The 20,338-nt window shown below is 39.2% G+C and overlaps 1 protein-coding gene across 1 annotated transcript in view; it reads right to left on the bottom strand.

The window, feature by feature from the left end:
- Window positions 1-20,338, bottom strand: part of FAR2 (fatty acyl-CoA reductase 2) — a 183,458-nt gene that overhangs the window by 47,975 nt on the left and 115,145 nt on the right. The window contains exon 2 of the mRNA XM_061125201.1: window positions 5,647-5,875. Coding sequence (XP_060981184.1) covers window positions 5,647-5,835 — 189 coding nt within the window. The 5' untranslated portion in view covers window positions 5,836-5,875. The remainder of the gene's footprint in view (window positions 1-5,646; window positions 5,876-20,338) is intronic.

The raw sequence follows: 20,338 nt of genomic DNA, 5'->3' as shown, positions 1-20,338 counted from the left end.
CAATTGATGTGTTCCTTTAAGTGCTCTGAAAATACTCAAGGATCTTAGTCACATGTGGGGAAACTGATCCTCTCTTTTGATTCTTAAGTCCCAGTCCTATATGACCAAATAGTTAAAAATAATCTTCTTTCCAAAGGATTCCTACTTGATTGTCTCCCTGTGAAGGCATGGAAACAGGAAGTGAGAGGTGGTTGCTATCCATACCATGAAAGAAAAGGAATGAAACTGATGAACGAATTTTAATAGATAGAGGAACAGGTTTTTAATAAATAGGCTCAATCATATTTCCTCTTAATACAAAGGGAATCAAAGGCAAACTGGTAACATTTTTATTTATGTTTAAAGAAAAGTTTCCAAACCTCGCACACCTGATACCATCAATCGACTTTTAAGCACACTGTATTACTATTAATATAGCTCAGTAAGAATTCATGCATCACTTTTGTGTGACAGGAGACAAGTACTGCTTAAAAGTGATACCAGATCTTTCTTGGGAATAAGGCATGGGTACATTGAAATCACTCTGTCTATGTCCAAATGAAGTTCAATGGCTGACTCTAGACTGGGTCTTAATTCATGGAAAATATTCAATAAAAATTTGTAAAATCAGAGGCCTTCCAGAAGAAATTCTAACCCATACAGGAAAACTCTTCTGAGTAAAAACCTAGGGCAAGAGTGGTCACACAATAGAAGTAAAAGACTGGTCTGAAGAACTGGAATACATTAAACTCATTCATTGAACAAATTTGGTTGATTACCTGCAGTGTCAAGTGAAAGTGAAAGTGTTAGTTGCTCAGTTATATCCAACTCTTTGCTATCCCATGGACTGTAGCCCACCAGGCTCCTCTGTCTATGGAATTTTCCAGGCAAGAATACTGGAGTGAGCGGTCTTCTCCTTGGGGCTCTTCCTGGCTCAGAGATCAAATCCAGGTCTCCTGCACCAAAGTTGTCTGTGTATATTGGAAAGTTGGTTGTGGGGGTCCCACATATTTGGAATAAGCAACTTGCATTGTTTCCCTCCAAAGTCTAACCAAATAGAGGAAGATTAGACTTCATATGGAATATTTTCACTTTTTAGTGAAATGCTGCAAAAATATTAAACTACATCAGTCTCTTTTTATGAAGCCCAGGCCCTGTCCTTCTATCTGACCATGTAGGTCAAAATTTATGGAAGTATAATTAACGCCTTTGCTACAAAACCAGAAATAGAGACGTAAGAAGAAATGTCCCTATTTCAAAATTTCGATTTCTTGAGCATTTTGGTGCTACAGTAACTGTTCACTTTATACTCATTTATACATATCGTCAATAGTGTTACTGTAACAGCAAAGTCTCTTTGAGACAAAGGAAAGATTTTTTTAGTGACAAAGGAAAAATACCTTTTATTCTGATGTTGAATTTAGAATCCTGTGTGAAGGAAAGCTTAGCAAGGTGGTAGGTAGATGAGACTGACTGGTTACAGGAAACTAACTTTCTATGCTGGATTTGATTCTATTAGGGCTATCTTGAAAGATTTGGAGAAAATGTTCTAAAATTGCAACTGGAAGACAACTCCTGGACTAGAAATGCAAAGCCCTGAGCATTGAGGAATTTGGCAGATGGCTGCTGAATGTAGTTTTCTTGGTTTTAAGATATCACTAAGTTCTCTCTTCCCTGTAGCTCAAACGGTAAAGAATATGCCTGCAATGCAGGAGACCTGGGTTCGATCCCTGGGTCAAGAAGATCCTCTGGAGAAGGGAATGGCAACCCACTCCAGTATTCTTGCCTAGAGAATCCCATGGACAGAGGAGCCTGGTGGGCTACAGCCTATGGGATCACAAAGAGTCAGAGACGACTAAGCGACTAACACTACACTACGTTCTCTCTGCACTGGAGATGAAAAATTTATGGGTATGTTTTGGATCAGTTAAAACACAAAGCTGAGGGGCTTCCCTGGTGGTACAGTGGTAAAGAATCCGCCTGCCAGTGCAGGAGACACCAGGTTGGATCCCTGATCCAGAAAGATGGTGCATGCAGTGGAGCAATTGAGACCACGAGCCACAACTATTGAGACTCTGCTCTAGAGCCTGGGAGCCACAACTCCTGAGCCCACGTGCTGCAACTACTGAAGCCGGAAGGCCCCGGAGATGTGCTCCACAAGGACAAGCCACCGCAGTGAGAAGCCCATGCACTGCAACTAGAGAGTAGCCCCTGCTTGCTGCAACTAGAGAAAAGCCCAGGCAGCAATGAACACCCAGCACAGCCAATAAACAAATAAATTTTTAAAAATTAAAAAATACCACAAAGCTGATCATTTTCTATTTTACATTAACAAAACACAGAGAAATTTATCCGGCCTTCTCAACCCATATGTCAGCTTGGATCTCCCTAGAAACTTAATAAATTATAATTGTTTTTATATCCCTAATTTAAGATTCTCTGTGAGCTTATTGAGAATTTCCACGTGGCCAGTGATAGGTTATTGGTATATGGCATACCTCAGGCCACACAGGTTGGTCCAGAAACTGATACATAACCTAACCCTGACTGATGAGACGTAAGGCAAATTTTGCTGAGGGTTTCCAGAAAAGAAGTTTCATCAATCTCGAAAGACAGCTTTAGGGAGAGCCAGCTCTCCTCATTCAAAGATTGCCATATATGTATGTGAGTAAAGTATTATCCCACTTTACAGATAAGGAAACTAAGGTTCAGTAAAGAATATATCTTGCACACTGTTCCACGGCTTATAATCAGTAGTGCTGAGATTCAAACCCAGATCAATCTGCTTCTGAAGCCCATGCTCTTAAGCAACATCCAATAGCCACAGGTAGCTCCCAGGTGGTACTGATGCTGCTGGTTGGGAGACCACAGTCTGAGAACCACCCTTCATAAAAGTTAACAGCTGACAGTTATAAACAGCCCAATAGTGAAAACAGGGCTAAAGGTTTGCAAGTCAGTTTCACAAATGTTATTAATAGTATAATCAAGAATTCCATAACAAAAGTAATGTCTCAGAGTTATCAAGTACAGCACATTGAATGTAACAGGAGGTGGAGACCGGGCTGACCACAAGATTCTCTGCCATAATATTTATCTAGAAATTCATAAGCTGACTACAGAGCTAAATGTGTGATGAAAACGAAGTCCATCAGGGATGTATAGCTGAGCAAAGCTGTATAAGAAGAGAGATCTGTGAGTTTCTTCTAGATTTTGGTTTTATGCCACATCAGCCTTTTTTTCTTATTCTTAAGGACCATTAGTTACAATGCATGCATACTTGCCCTGGAGCCAGACTGGGGTAGGGTCTCTAAAGTCTAACTCTCTTATTTACTAACTGGGTGACCTTTGGTGGGCTTCTCTGATAGCACAGATGGTAAAGAATCTGCCTGTAATGCAGAAGACTGGGTTCGATCCCTGGGTTGGAAGTCACAAAGAGTTGGACATGAGTGAGTGACTAAGCACAGATCTTTGGTAATTTAATACTTCTGGTCTCATTTATCTCATCTATAAAATTTGTATATTAATAATTCTCACTTCACAGCATTGTTGAAAAATCAATGAGATAAGACATGAAAGGGGCTTCTCAGGAGGTGCTGGTGGTAAAGAATCTGCAGGAAATAAGAAACACGGGTTGGATCCCTGGGTGGGGAAGATCCTGTGGAGGAGGGCATGGCCACCCACTCCAGTATTCTTGCCTGGAGAATCCTATGGACTGAGGAGACTGGCGGGCTATAGTCCATGGGGTGGCAAGAGTCAGGCATGACTAAAGTGACTGAGCATGCAAGTCATGAAAAAGTCATTGAGTAATGTCTGCCATGTACTAAGTATCCAGTAAGTGTCAGCTATTATTACTTGTCCCACAGCTGAGTTAGGCCATGAGATACAGAAGAGACTTTTGTGCTTCTCTTGATGATGGTTTATACAAAGTCTCATGCTGGTACCAGCAGATAAAATATAGTCATCAAGTTTACTGGGTGTCTATAATGTGCTGTGCTATCAGATACACATCTCTGTTAGATGTCAGCAGGCCTAAATACTGGAAAGGAGACTTTGTAAAAAAATTCATATTTAAATCTTCCTTTTGCTAACCTTGTACATTCCAGACACATATATTTAACTCCTATGGCAACCCTACGAGGTCACTGTTTTTAAACATTGAAAGCTGAAGGGTAAGAGGTATAAATTGACAACAAATTGATAAAGTTTTTCAGACCAAAGCTTTCAAATATATAAATTAAGACATGAGGTGATATATTCATAATCTGGGAAGGGAGTGAGAGAGATTGAGACTCATATGCTCATTCACACATGTATTTCACTTGCATGTTTTTCCCTTAGAGGAATTTACAGAATAACAGATGTGTAGTAAGAGAAATATTAAGTTATCATAGATAAAGCATACAACTTGCAGCATCTAGACAACTGAAGGTATAACTGCATGGCTACTTAGTAATCTTATCTGTTTATATTAATAATATGATATGATATAATATGTAAAAGACTCTCCAAAAATTTGGAGGAAAGCTACCCTCAATTTAGAAGAAAATTAAGGAAGAGTTTGGATGAACTTGTGATAGATTTGAAGCCTCCTGAGTCCACTCACTTACTCCTTGGAAGAAAAGTTATGACCAACCTAGACAGCATATTAAAAAGGACAGACATTACTTTGTCAACAAAGGTCTGTCTAGTTAAGGCTATGGTTTTTCCAGTAGTCATGTATGGATGTGAGAGTTGGGCTATAAAGCTGAGTGCCGAAGAATTGATGCTTTGAACTGTGGTGTTGGAGAAAACTCTTGAGAGTCCCTTGGACTGCAAGGAGATCCAACCAGTCCATCCTAAAGGAGATCAGTCCTGAGTATTCATTGGGAGGACTTATACTGAATCTGAAACTCCAATACTTAGGCCACCTGATGCAAAGAACTGACTCATTTGAAAAGGCCCTGATGTTGGGAAAGATTAAGGGCAGGAGGAGAAAGGGATGACAGAGGATGAGATGGTTGGATGGCATCACCGACTCAATGGATATGAGTTTGAGTAAACTCCGGGAGTTGGTAATGGACAGGGAGGCCTGCTGTACTGCAGTCCATGGGATCACAAAGAATTGGACACGACTGAATGACTGAACTGAACTGAACTGAGTCCACTTGGAGAGTTTTAGCATTTTGATTCTTACTCAGTAATTTGCAGATTATATTTAGATTATCTGCTCATTTGCCCTTGACAGGGTCTAAGCACTCTTTCCCCTCTTCAGGGAAAACACCTCAGATTTCTTTTTTTTTTTTCCTTCAGGAGGTTTATTCAGTTACAGTATATTTTCCATCCAAGTCCCCCTCTCCCAAAGAATCTCAAATTTGACCTCATTTTCTCCTTTATTCCACCAGCATATTCTAATCCAATCAAGAGCTAATTTCAACATACAGCACATTAGGGAAAGGGCACAATGGCTCTTTCAAAGTGAAGTGAAAAAGTTTTTCAAGTTAAACACCTTCCAGAAATGAAAGATGTTTCTTGCATTTGGCCATAGATTTCCATGGGCTGTTGGTCGCTCTCTTGTTTTGTCTCCTCTCCTCTGCCTGCCCAGATATTCTGGGTCCCATCTGTAGCTGGGGCTATAAAAGAACATTGCAGTGAGTCACCATCCCCCAAGACTCTTCCCATAAGGCATACCTTACTGTCTAGGATCTGGAAAACCCTCTGCTGCAGGGTCTGGCCCGCCTTGGGCCTCACCAGGACATAAATGACTTTCAGGTCTGGACTGGTACGAAATAGCTTCTCCATCAACACTTTGCCCAAGAAGCCTGTGGCCCCAGTAATTAGAATGGACTTGCCACCATAGAAAGCTGCAATCATGGACATGATTCTTCCTTTTGTCTTCTATAACTTCAGAAAGAGGTTCCTGAAAAGAAAGAGAAATAACAAAAGATTACATTCTCAGAAGTGCTAAAATGCAGTCATTTAAAATGTTGCTGGCATTTCCAGGAGTTTTGAAGGCAGGAAAGGATCAGATGGAGCGATAGCATCATGGTTTATTGGCAACACAATTCATTTCAATCAATATTTATTGAGATTAATCTCTATGCCTGACATCATGCCAGCAACTGTGGGCAAGAAATGAGTAAGATGTGGTTTCTGCTCTCAAGGAACTGCTTGTTGTCTAATGGAGGAGACAGCTTCCTAGAAACTATAAATATTATATGGTAATTCTAAGACCAAAGAAAGCACAAAGGAAGGGTACATAGCAGGATCTGGAAATTTCAGGAAGGCCCCTACAGAAGGTGACACCAGTGGTCAAACTTGAAAAGAGATAAGGACTGGGGTAAGGGCATTCCAGACCAAGGAAAGATCAAAAGCAAAGGTCCAAGGTGTGGTGTAGGATGCCATATGGAGAAATAATACAAGGAATTCAGTGTGGGAGAATGTAATTAATAAGGTTAGGAGTAGCCCCAAACCTGAAACACCAAAGATGAGAACCGTTATCAAATTTTAAAACTTATGATGTAATTTTTAAATTCGGTTAAAGTTTTATTTTATTAGAACAAAATTTTTTTGATGTGGACCATTTTAAAAGACTTTATTGAATTTATTACAGTATCAATTCTATTTTATATTTTGGTTTTTTGGCTGTGAGGCATGTGGGATCCTGTCTCCCAGACTAGGGATTAAACTCACACCCCCTGCATTGGAAGGTGAAGTCTTAACCACTGGACGCCAAGGAAGTCCCTCAGTTGCAGTTGTGTTTAGAGAAAATCATTTCCAGGAGCAAGTCTGGTGGTGGGCTGCCAGATGCAGCACTTGGATGCTGTGACTTTTGAGAAAAAGCACTCCACGTTATACAAATGCAACCAGAAGTGTTTGGTCTTTAAGCCTGGCCTCAAGATTGTTGATTGGAAGCAGTGGAGCTTTGAAGGAAGCAAGGCCGTAGTGTGGGAGCAGACCTTCCATTCTGCCCTTGGCTGTGCTGCCTGCAGCTAGTTCTTGGCCATTTGTGTGTATATCTAATAGAAAAAAACTCTGGGGACTGGCCTGGACATCAGGGCTTGTAAAGAAGAACAAACAAGTGAAAAAGTCAACACCCTGCCTCTTTAGCTCTAGCCAAGTTAACTCCAGTGACTCCTTAACAAATAATGACTTTTCAAGTTGTTGTTCAGTCACTAAGTCGTGTCTGACTTTGCAACTCCGTGAACTGCAGCATGCCAGGCTTCCCTGTCCTTCACTGTCCTTCCCTCTAGGAGTCTGCTTAAACTCAGGTCCATGAGTTGGTGATACCATCCAACCATCTCATCCTCTGTCACTCCCTTCTCCTCATGCTTTCAATTTTTCCCAGCATCAGGGTCTTTTCCAATGAATTGGCTCTTCACATCAGGCAGCCACAGTATTGGAGATTCAGCTTCAGCATTAGCCCTTCCAGTGAATATTCAGGGTTGATTTCCTTTAGGATTGACTGGTTTGATCTTCTTGCTGTTCACAGGATTTTCAAGAGTCTTCTCAAGCACCACAATTTGAAGACATCAAATCTTTGGTGCTCAGCCTTCTTTATGGTCCAAATTGGTATAAATTATGGTCCAATATGGTATAAATTATAGTTGTAATTTATACTTTTGAGCATCTTGAGTCTATGTTCTTGGGCAGAACTCTTTGCCTTTGGAGGATTCATTCATTAACAAATAATTTTGTGCACCTGCTATGCCAGACTCTAAGTTCTTAAGATAAACAGTTGGATAAAGCAAATAAATTCTTGCTGTCACTCAAGCAGAGGAGGCCAGGGATATACTGATAAATAAATACACTGACAAGTTAATTACAGACTGTTACAAACATAAATGTAGTAAGGATCAATGAAAAAAATCACAATCATCAATGTCATTCACTTTAGGGACCATTGTGGATTTCAAATATTAGCTATATTCACTGAGTTATTTAAATTCTGTTTGTTAAAGGTTGATATGAGAATAATATTTTGAAGAGCACATTTGGACCTTGTGCAAAAGAGCAATGAAAGATACTTTTTGTCATGTTACATAAGGTTACTCATATTACAGTCTATCCAGTTGTTTTCTCAAGAATGTAACATGCGGGGAAAGTATTGAATATTCTTGCCTTGCCTGCCTTGAAGCTCACAACAGTGATATCATCAAGTTTGGAAGGCAGTACATATTCTAGTTTAGCATTCAGGTTCTAAGCAAGACTGTCTAAAATCAAATCCCAGATCTACCACTTACAAGGTATGTCATCTCAGGCAAATTATTAATCTCTCAGTGCTGTAGTCTGTTCATCAGTAATATGGGGATAAAGTATCCAGTTACATGAATGAATACATGTAAAACCCTTAAAAAATACAACTTACCTCTAGTACTGTCTATTAGTATTGTCACTGCTTCCACATTTTTCATCTTAATGGTGTTCAGCTTTTCCTTTTGACATGTATTTTATATGCCTTCTTTTGGAAATATGAGGGGATGATTTATACTCAGTCATCAAGCCAAATAAAGTGCCTTCCCCAAATACAACTCTACTTAATGATAAATCTTTCCAACTCCTTTACATATAAAAATGTTTATGTTATTAGTCATAAATGAGCATGGTTGGCAGGAAAATATAGATGGGAAACTGAATTTGGAAAGTGCAACTTCCCAACCTCACTGGTTCTGAAGATGTTATGTGCTTGTTTTGTAATAATGTGTGCTTTCGTGGAGTCATATTTTCTAGAAATGCAAAGATACTGTTAAGATTTTTGGTCCCAGACAAGTTTGCAATGTGTGAGGAAAAACTTTAGAGAGCAGGTTGCATATCTCTAATGAACCTATTTCTTGTGGGACAGAAGAAAACTTGATGTGTCCCCAAAGAATGGAATGTGCCTGCCCACAGTCCAAGTATTTCTCAAACACAACAAAAACCATAGCACAGTATAATGAGTGCTTTGAGAGGGAAACAAAACATAAGCCAGTATCTCCTGGCACTCAGTACCCAATTGGCAAAAGCAGGTGGCAGGGGAGTTGTGGTCAAGACTCTAATTAAAGCAAGTGATTCTGAAAAATGTCAAATCAAAGCGACATCAGAGATGTTTCTTTAAACTTTTGCTTCCGCTCTCAAGCTACTGGCTTGGTTATTGAACGCAGAAACTCCCATATAAAATTTGGCCCTGGAAGCCCCATTTTACCTGTCATAGATTTGCAAGGCCCAGGAATTGCTAATTCTTGATATAATTCATTTGGACTTCCGTGGTGGCTCAGACAGTAAAGATCCACCTGCAGTTCGGGAGACCTGGGTTCAATCACTGGGTTGGGATGATCCCCTGGAGGAGGGCATGGCAATCCACTGTAGTATTCTTGCCTGGAGAATCCCCATGGACAGAGGAGCCTGGTGGGCTACAGTCCATGGGGTTGCAGAGTTGGACATGACTGAGTGACTAAGCGCAATATAATGTATTAAAATAGTTAAATTGTTTCAGGACTTCCCTGGTGGTTCAGGGGCTAAGACTCGTGCTCTCAATCAGGTGCCCCCAGGTTCAATCCCTGGTTAGGGAACTAGATCCCATACACTGTGTCATATGTCACATGACACAACTAAAGATCCCACATGCTGCAACTAAGACCCAGCACAGCCAAGTAAATAAATAAATACTTTAAAAGCACATATTTTAAAAAATAGAGTGCAGAGAGGTCTGTGTACTCTTCTTTCAGCTTCCTCCAATAACATCTTATATCCCCATACATATAATTTAAATAATTATAAAAAATAAATTGTTTCAAAAATTAAAATAATTTTGCACTCAGAAATGGAGGATATATAACTCTAGAAGGAAGAACATGGTTAGAACACGGCTTACCTTTCATATAGTCTCAGATTACTAATGCAGAAAGCAAAGGCCACTTTCCTATTCCTCATACTCTACATGGTGTGTGAGAAGCCTAAACTGCTTTGACAATATCTGAACCAGCCTGTATAATGCAAGGCTGAATGATGAATAGGCTGACAAGGCTGACTGTGAGAGTCAGCCAATGCATTTTTAACGACTGTCTGCATGTGCCAGGCACTGTCCAGGCACTGGGACTAATAGTGAACAGGCCTTATGCAGCTTAGATTCTTTCTTCCTATATTCTGGAGCATATTTTCTCCTTAAGATCACCAGTTCTCCATGGTAATGAGTGGGATTCATAGTTGCCACTCTCCTTTTGTTTTCTAGAAGTGAGGCTGTTCTCATTTCTAGAGAATGGGTATTAAAACATTGAATCACAAACAGTTGTGGCAAGTTAAACATTTTTTGCAGGTTTAAGCATATGGGAACTTTAATTATTCTTTGGGTGGTTCCTCTGGAAAATAAAAAACTTAAGATTCAAAAAATCATTTAAGGTAGACAATCCATATTTCTTGGTAGCCCTTGAAAGGAAAAAATTTTTGAAAAGAAACAGGTGTTTCGCCTCTCAGGAATCATACTTTGTCAAGGCTTTTTGGTTTTTGCAGTATTAACATTTTGGGAGGGATAAATATTTGTTGTGGGGGCTCTCCAGGGCAATATGGAGTGTTTACCAGCACCCTGGCCTCTTACTCACTAGAGGGTCATGATATCCTTCTGTTCCCAGCCAGGCGTGATAGCCTGCCATGTCTCTGCATGCGTGCTCAGTCACTTCAGTTATATCCAACTCTTTGCGACGCTCCGGTCTGTAGCCCATCAGATTCCTCTGTCCATGGGATTTTTCTGGCAAGAATACTGGGGTGGATTGCCATGCCCTTCTCCAGGGGATCTTCCCGGCTCAGGGATTAACCCGAGTCTCCTGCATTGCAGGCAGATTCTTCACTGACTGAGCCACCAGGGAACCCCAAAATGTCTCTAGACTTTGCTAACTGTGCTCATGGGGAAAAATTGCCTCCCCTTTCAGAGAGCCACTTCTTAGTAGTACTTTAAAAATTTGTCCATTTATAATGTTCTGTCCATCCTATTAAGAGTCAAAATTCAAAGTTTAAATTTCTATTTGTGAAGCTAAGTAGAAATATAACCCACTTTTACATTCTATTTTATCTATATTGAGTCATTCACAATTACTTACATTTACCCAAGCAAATTACACATGTGGTGAATCTTGACTGAATTCAAAATGAAGATGAAGGAAGGTTACTCCAGATAAAGATTCTCTACTTTTTATTTATCAATCTCTGTGCTATGTGTGCATGTGTGCTAAGTCGCTTCAGTCATGTTCAACTCTTTGTGACTCTATGGATTATAGCCCGCTAGGCTCCTCTGTCCATGCAATTTCCAAGGCAAGAATAATGGAGTGGGTTCCTGTGCCCTCCTTCAGGGGATCTTCCCCACCTAGGGATCGAACCTGCATCTCTTACCTCTACCTTGCATTGGCAGGTGTGTTCTTTACCACTAGCACCACCTGGGTAGTCCCTCTGTGCTATAAATTAGACTATTAATCCCACCTTTAACACAGATTGAGCCTCTCAACTTCATTCATCTAGACCTATTTGGGAACATTTAAGAAAGAATGGCAATCAGACCAGCCTGAGATTGAGAAACATAAAGCTATTTAGTATTGGTTGCTGAATAGTAATAATTCTATGAACAATCAAATCAGTCTCATCTACTGGTAGTTGTGTTGCCTTTTTTTGAAGGTTCAAAGTATGTTGTATAATAGGAGAGATCTCATGTAGGCAAGTGGGATTTTAGTTGGCGATGTGCACAGTAATATGGGCTATTGAAAAAAAATCTTGTAAAACTCAGTAAATGAAAGTTGGTCTGCTTCATCAAAATTAAACTGAAATTCTTTCAATAAGTATGCTAAATTAAGGAAATGCACTTGTAAAATAATATTCAATGAAAACAAAGGAGAACAAGAACTTGTAAAGACATGACAATGTTTATCACAAACCCCCACTGAAAGACTGGAAGGAAATAAATGACAGTGATTGTATAACAGTGTGATGGGATTAATGGTAAAGAGTTTTGCTTCATGTCTTTAATTTTCCCCATGATTTAAAAGAGCATTTAATGATAAATATTAAATAATAAATACTTTCAAAAAGTGCTTAGGAAGAAATAGCAGCTGGCATTTTTATAGTCTCTTTTTTTGTGGGCACTAGAAATACAACGAAACTTGGAAAACAAACTTCCTTATTTTAAGATGTATTTAAAGTGTGTGTATTTAAAGGTGTATTTAAATACATTTAAGATGTATTTAAAGGTGTGGCTCAACTGACATTACACAGTGTTATGGACTGAACTGTGTCCCCTCTAAATTCATATGTTGAAGCCCCTGTCTCTAATGTCATGGTATTTGGAGACAAGGCCTTTGAGAGGTATTTCAGGTTAAATGAGATCATAAGAATGAGGCGCAAATTGGATAAGACTAGTGTCCCAATCAGAGAAGGCGATGGCACCCCATCCAGTACTCTTGCCTGGAAAATTCCATGGACGGAGGAGCCTGGTGGGCTGCGGTCCATGGGGTCTCGAAGAGTCGGACACGACTGAGCGACTTCACTTTCACTTTTCACTTTCACACATTGGAGAAGAAAATGGCAACCCACTCTAGTGTTCTTGCCTGGAGAATCCCAGGGATGGGGGAGCCTGATGGGCTGCCGTCTATGGGGTCGCACAGAGTCGGACACGACTGAAGTGACTTAGCAGCAGCAGTGTCCCGGTAGGCAGAGGAGGGGGCACCAGAGAACAATTTCTCCTGCAACGGCCACGAGGAAAGACCACGTAAGGACACAGTGAGATGGCAGTTGTCTACAAGGTAAGAAGAGAGCTCCACCAGAAGTTGAATTTACTGGCACCTTAATCATGGACTTCCAGTCTTCAGAACCATGAGAAACAAGCGTCTGTGGTTTAAGACACCCAGTTTGTGGTCTTTTCTCACAGCAACTTGAGCCGACCAACACACACAAACATGCGTGGACAGCGACATGGACATTTTTGGATAAGTGTGCAAAGTCACTCAACAATAATCTATATCCACCTTTTCCATCCTGGAGTAAGACTCTATAATGGAACAAATATCTGTCACATTGTTCCATCTTTGCAGCACAGAGGTAGGATACTCATTCTTGATTTTTATACATTTGTGAAAATATGGACAGATCTTTTATGATAGCCAACAGAGATCTCAATAATTCAAGCCTTAAAAATCCATATATAAGTCACTGAACCTACAAGTCTCATAGCCTATTTCAATCTCTTCCATCCATGGGCTTCTGCAGCCCAATCTGTAGTCCATCCTGCTGGTCTGTTAATTGATTTTGTATTTATTTGGATCTTAAGTAAATGTATGTTCCACCTTATCAGGATTCATAAAATTTTAATCTCAGGAATACATAATTCTTCCCCTACCTCCTCTCAGCTTTATTGAGATATAGTTGAAATATAATACTGTGTAAATTTAAGGCATACAAATGTTCTGATTTGATACACTTACAAATGTATCAAAATAATTAACCTCATTGTGTTAGCTGACACCATCCTTAGCCTCACATAATTACCTTTTTTGTGGTGAGAACATTTCCAAATCTGTTCTCTTAGCAACTTTTGAATATATAATACAGTACTGTTAACCATAATCACTATCTGCCCATTAAATCCCCCAAACATATTCATCTTATAACTGAAAGGACAACATAGTGATAAAAGGGCCCTAATTAGATTCTGGTCAGAGCCCTTGGGGGCTTCCCTGTAGTTCAGCTGATAAAGAGTCTGCTTGCAATGGGGGAGACCTGGGTTGGGAAGATCCCCTGGAAAAGGGCATGGCAACCCACCTCAGTATTCATGCCTTGAAAATCCTCATGGACAGAGGTGCCTGGGAGGCTACAGTCAGTGATCCATGGGATCACAAAGAGTAGATACAACTGACCGACTAAGCACAGCACAGCAGAGAGCCCATGGCTTTACACGGGTTACAGTGCCCAAGTCCATTCTAGTCACACACACACACACACACACAGGCACAAAAGCCAGGGCAAAAAGAAATACCCATGAAAGGCAATGATTCCCAATTTCTGAGTCAAGGAATATCTTTTACATGAGAAGAGGAAATATACAAATTGCTAGGCTTTCTCAACAGCTTAGAAACAATTTTAAAGAAATCAGTATATTTCTAACCAAACACAATATATAACAATATATTTTAAAATAATATAAAGAGAAAAGTGACATCTGAAAGGACTAGGAATGTTTGCATAATCAAATAGTTTCTTACTTGTTTTCCTAAGTAAAACAGGCAAGTCATCTATTCTTAGTTCCTTGGATATCCATCTATGTAAAAGAGGAAGAGAAAAAAGCCCCCTTCCCCACAGAAAAAAGTATGATTTTATTTTAGTACAAACCAGGAAAATTAAATATGCTGTCTCTGTGAAAAAAAATCCATATGTAAGTCACATATCTGTTGGTCAAGAACTTAGTGAAAGAAAAGTTATCATCAGAGAGCTCTTTTTTTTATAACACTGGTTTCCTGAGTATATCCCATTATGTAATTCAGCAATGAACTTAGATACTTTTCACTGTGAGCTTGTTATGTAAAGTTTTTCTGGGAGAACTTTTAAGATCTTGATGGAGGAATTAATAACCCCCAGGGGTGTTGGGGCACAGGCCTCACTAATTCAATTAGCAATGCTCCATCATCAAGAGAAACCAATTTGGAAGCTGTCCCAGCTGGGGAAGGATGGTCCAGGCTGGCTTTAAAAAACAAAGCTTAGCAATCACCTCAACACATTCTTCCTACTTTGCTTCTTAACTCCTTAGGAAGTCATCAAAAAAAAAAAAAAAAAACAACCCTGCAATTTTAACAGAAATAACAAATGAGAAAGATATAATTTTAAAACATCACTTCATCATAATTGATTCAATAGATGTATTTTGTACCTACTGTGTGCTATACCCTGTTAAGTGTGGATAATTAATATGCAAACATTCTTGTTAACTGGTGAAGTATTATAAAAGTACATGATATTGTTACTATTGTTTATAGGTAAATCAAACTTCAGTCAGCATGTGATGATTCCAAAATCATATCAAGAGAATCACAATCAAATGTAAATCTGATGCTTCCTATTTCCTCCTGGTGAAGTAAAAATTGAGTTAGGTTATGAATAAAAGAATGGTTGATCTATTAACCCAATGGAAAAAGGAACCTAACCAAATGAATAGTAAACCAACACACTTTTTCATGCTCTGCTTAGAATTAAAGACTATTTCTTTTACGAGATGACATGACATAGATTTTCTATATTTTCTCGGGCTCCAAAATCACTGCAGAAGGTGACAGTAACCATGAAATTAAAAGACACTTGCTCCTTGGAATAAAAGCTATGACCAACCTAGATAGAATATTAAAAAGCAGAGACATTACTTTGCCAACAAAAGTCTGTCTAGTCAAAGCTATGGTTTTTCCAGTAGTCATGTATGGATGTGAGAGTTGGAATATAAAGAAAGCTGAGCACTGAAGAATTGATGCTTTGGAACTGTGGTGTTGGAGAAGACTCTTGAGAGTCCCTTGGACAGCAAGGAGAGCAAACAGTCAATCCTAAAGGAAATCAGTCCTGAGTGTTCATTGGAAGGACTAATGCTGAAGCTCAAACTCCAATGCTTTGGTCATCGGATGCGAAGAACTGACTCATTGGAAAAGACCCTGATGCTGGGAAAGACTGAAGGCAGGAGAAGGGGATGACAGAGGATGAGATGGTTGGATGGCATCACTGAATCGATGGACATGAGTTTGAGTAAGCTCTGGGAGCTGGTGATGAACAGGGAAGTCTAGTGTGCTGCAGTGCATGGGGTTGCAAAGAATCAGACATGACTGAGGGACTGAAGTGAACTGAACTGAAGGTTATAGCTGCCATACACAGTGATTATGCTGATGGACCTGGGCAACATAAGTTGAAAACCTTCTGGAAAGAATTCATCATTCTAGATGCCATCAAAAACATTTGTGATTCATGGGAGGAAGTAAAAATCTCAACACTAAAAATAGTTTGGAAGAATTTGATTCCAACCCTAAGGGATGACTTTGAGGAGTCTGAAGCTTCAGTGGAGGAGGGGCCTGCAGATCTGGTAGAAATAGCAAGAGATCTGCAATTAAGAGTGGACCCTAAAGATGTGACTGAATTCAACTACTCTTGAATCTTGTGGTAAATTATATCTTTTTTAAAGGTTAATATAAAGGTTAGTTGATTATACATACATTGATATGATGCACTAAATCAGAAATCCTTATTTCTTCATTAAAGCTCCTGATCATAATCTGTGCCAATAAATTGACAGGAAATATCTGAATAAAGGTAATTATCCTATGCATTTGGAAATACACAGCTAGGGCTTCATGAAGGACTAAGTTCTGAAGTAAAGCTAACGCTTTCTCTTTTACAATTCTCTCCCTGGGAATTTATCCCATGTCAGAAGAACAATAAATCACAAACAGCACTCCTATTTTTCTCTGACAGTGTGCAATGAATTTTATCACAAAGATTTTAGGTACTTGTCTTTAAGAGAATGTACTTAAAGATGTGAAAAAATCATATACTTCATATTAGTACTAAGCCATGGGTAGTAGCTATAAAAAAATGAGAAGAAAAATACAGGTTTTATACAACAAAGTACAAGCTATCAGACAGACACCATCCATAAAAACTGCATTTGGGGCAAATTCTTATGCTGACTGTTTGATGGTAACTTGAACAAAGAAATAAAAGCCTGTACCATACTGTCTTGATGACTGTAGCTTTGTAGTATAGCCTGAAGTCAGGCAGGTTGATTCCTCCAGTTCCATTCTTCTTTCTCAAGATTGCCCAGCAATCCCACTGCTGGGCATACACACCGAGGAAACCAGAATTGAAAGAGACACATGTACCCCAGTGTTCATCACAGCACTGTTTACAATAGCTAGGACATGGAAGCAACCTAGATGTCCATCGGCAGATGAATGGATAAGAAAGCTGTGGTATATATACACAATGGAATATTACTCAACTATTAAAGAGAATGCATTTGAATCAGTTCTAATGAGGTGGATGAAACTGGAGCCTATTATACAGAGCGAAGTAAGTCAGAAAGAAAAACACTAATACAGTATATTAACACATATATATGGAATTTAGAAAGATGGTAACGATGACCCTATATGTAAGACAGCAAAAGAGACACAGATGTAAATAACAGACTTTTGGACTCTGTGGGAGAAAGGGTGGAATGATTTGAGAGAATAGCATTGAAACATGTATATTATCGTATGTGAAATAGATCACCAGTCCAGGTTCAATGCATGAGACAGGGTGCTCAGGGTTGGTGCACTGAGGTGACCCTGAGGGATGAGATGGAGAGGGAGGTGGGAGGGAGGATCAGGATGAGGAACACGTGTACAGCCATGGCTGATTCATGTGAATGTATGGCAAAAACCACAATATTGTAATTAGCCTCCAATTAAAATAAATAAATAAAAAATAAAAGCACTCTGTTTTCTTCTCCAGTTTCTATGTTATTTAAATGACTGTGGCTCAGATGGTAAAGAATCTGCCTACAATGCAGGAGACCTGGGTTCAATTCCTGGTCAGGAAGATCCCCTAGAGAAAGGAATGGCAACCCACTCCAGCATTCTTGCCTGGAGAATCCCATGGACAGAGGAGCCTGGCAGGCTACAGCCCATGGGTTTGCAAAGAGTTGGACATGACTGAGTGAATAACACCAAACTCTTTTATGATGCTGATTAACATATACTATCCAATCAAATAACCTATGTTTCATATGCTTTTCATAGTATTTAAAGGATTTGTAAAATCCACTCTGTTCATTTTAATGTGGACAGGGATAGAATATTTTTCATATCTTTTAAGCTGCTGTTTCACAGACTAACCTCTGCCATCTAGTTCTAAATTAGAACCATTATTTCAGCATGTATAGGCCAATGCAATTTATTATTAACCATTTTGTATCTAGTACACATTGATGTGTACTTATCAATCAAAAATGAATTTTTATTTCCTTTTGAATTCTGTGTACCCCACCTTAAGTTGTGATAGAGATGTGGGACAAAGGGGAAGATACAAGAATTTCTGAGGACTTCCCTGATAGTCTAGTGGTTAAGAATCTGGGCTTCCACTGCAGGAGGCACAGGTCTGATCCCTGGTCAAGGAACTAAGATCCCACATACCTGCCATGAGGCATGACCAAAAAACCCAAACAAAAGAAGAATTCCTGAGTCTGGACTCTGGCCTATCTTCTAAGGGCCTGAATTAAATCAGGAAATGAATTCATATACCATGATGGTAAAAGGGAAAGTCTGGCATAGATATAATACTATATAAAGTATAAGATACTATATGTTATTCATATATAACAATATAAAATATTAAAATGACTTTAGAAAGGAGTTTTTACTTCTTTTGAGGGTGAACAGTAAATCATCCATGTACTGTGAAATTGGTTTTTGAATAAGGTGTATGATGGGAGATGCAGAAATTCAGAAGGTATTTAAGGGAGTGATGATAATACAGCAAAGGGATATGAGAAAGTCTGGTATGTACACTAAAAACACACTAGCCTGGCTGTAGGAAATAATACCTAAAAAGAAGTCAAGGAATCCTTGGCCAAAAGAGTAGTTGACAACAGATTGTGGGAAAATCAGTACCCAGATAAAGAGGTAGCTCTCTACAAGGGCAGAAGACTTTAAACAAGTGACTGATAATGCACAAGAGGGTCTGAGAATGGAGTCTGTTTCAATGGTCCAATCTATTTCAATGGCTGAAGGTAAGGAAGAATTCAATGAGGGGCAAGACAGTATGGTTCTCACATGGTATTCTTTATTCAAACTGCAGATCCACAGCCTTCTATCCACCCCCTACCCCATTCTGACCCAGTAGATCTGGGTGGGAGTCTTCCACTGGTTATATGTGAAAAGCTTTATATAATTAGAGGAGTAATAACATCTAAACAGGGGAGATGTGAGTTTCAACTTCCACTATTTACTAGCCATGACTTTAGGTAAGTGATTTAGACATCATTAGATGCTGTTTTTTCGTTTATAAAATGGGAGCATTTTTTTGGTGGGGGGATTTAATTTAAAGAAAGGTTAGACAAAACCTGACACATTTTACTGTTGGGTCAATGAAGCTGGAAGGGAAGGGATAAATGGTAGAAACACTGCAAGGATATTTTGTTTTTTTATCTGACTAAGTAACCATGTTCTCATGCTCATATTTGTGTACATGAGTTTTCTGCTGTACAGGAACTAGAGTTCTTCAAGGGCAGAAATCTTAGTCATTATTGTGTGCTCCAGATACTGTAATCGAATGAACAAATTCGGTCCGCTCTTGCCTCTAGCTGCATTTATGTTCATCATTGATTTTATATCATACCCTTGAACCCTTTAAGGACAGTGGCTTCACTGTTTATCTCTAGTGCCTAGTAAACTCAAGGTGCTCAATCAATGTTATTTAAGTGATGAATCAATGAACAAATTGATGGGCGGAGGATGAAGTGCACTCTAATAATGGCTGGATGGTAATTCAGGTCCTTATGTCTGAAATCCTGGTCTCTGGGGACTCTGCCACACAAAATGCAAGTTGTTCTGCCTGTCACTTTGAGATGAACAGCTCCCAAGAGGCTGTGTGAACCAACTGGCTTGGAATATATTTCTGTGAAATCATTTGAATAAGTTTAGCATTTAAAGTTCAAATTAGGCACCATTTCACATGGACACTTATAAGCTACTTTAAGTCATCTTTCCTTCCAGTTCACTGAACAGGGATTTAAAATTCCATTTAGTGTGTTCATTGACACATTCTTTCCAGAATTCAGCATTTGTGGGGAAGAAAGTGACCAAAAAGTGACCAAAATGATTTTTTTCTATCATTATAAATTAAGTGATCAATCATTTGATTATTTTTAGTTCAATCAGAGTTTAAGGGTTCTAGTGAAGAATAAAACATAACAAATATCTAAATTACATAGGAAATAACAGGCAAGGGGACCCCCTACTATCTTTGCAATAGCTACTTGATCTAAGTTGAGAAATTCATCCATTCAATCATTCAGCTGCTGAATAAGTGTGTATGGTGTTCTGGGTATTGTGCCAGATATTGGGGATACAAGGACGGACATGATACCCACCTGTTCAGGATAAGGTACTTCATCTCTCTTCAAATGAGAGTGTTTTTATTATTGAGCTATTAACAGTCACAAGTGTCTTTAAGCTCATTGGCTTCCCCAGAACACATCTTAAACTCAGGATGAATTTAGAGACCTGTTAGGATCCTGGAGTTCCTTCTGGGCTTAGACAGTTCTAGAAATGAAATTGATGGAATGTACAGCTTTTAGGTCCTCCTAAGTTATTCACAGATGTTTTTCCCACAAGTAATAAAGTACCTGCCAACTCTGACA

This window comes from Dama dama, chromosome 22 (genome assembly GCF_033118175.1).
Source record: "Dama dama isolate Ldn47 chromosome 22, ASM3311817v1, whole genome shotgun sequence".
In the NCBI taxonomy this organism is placed as follows: domain Eukaryota; kingdom Metazoa; phylum Chordata; class Mammalia; order Artiodactyla; family Cervidae; genus Dama; species Dama dama.
The sequence above is the reverse complement of the archived record's forward strand: the minus strand, read 5'-3'. Positions and strand labels throughout refer to the sequence as shown.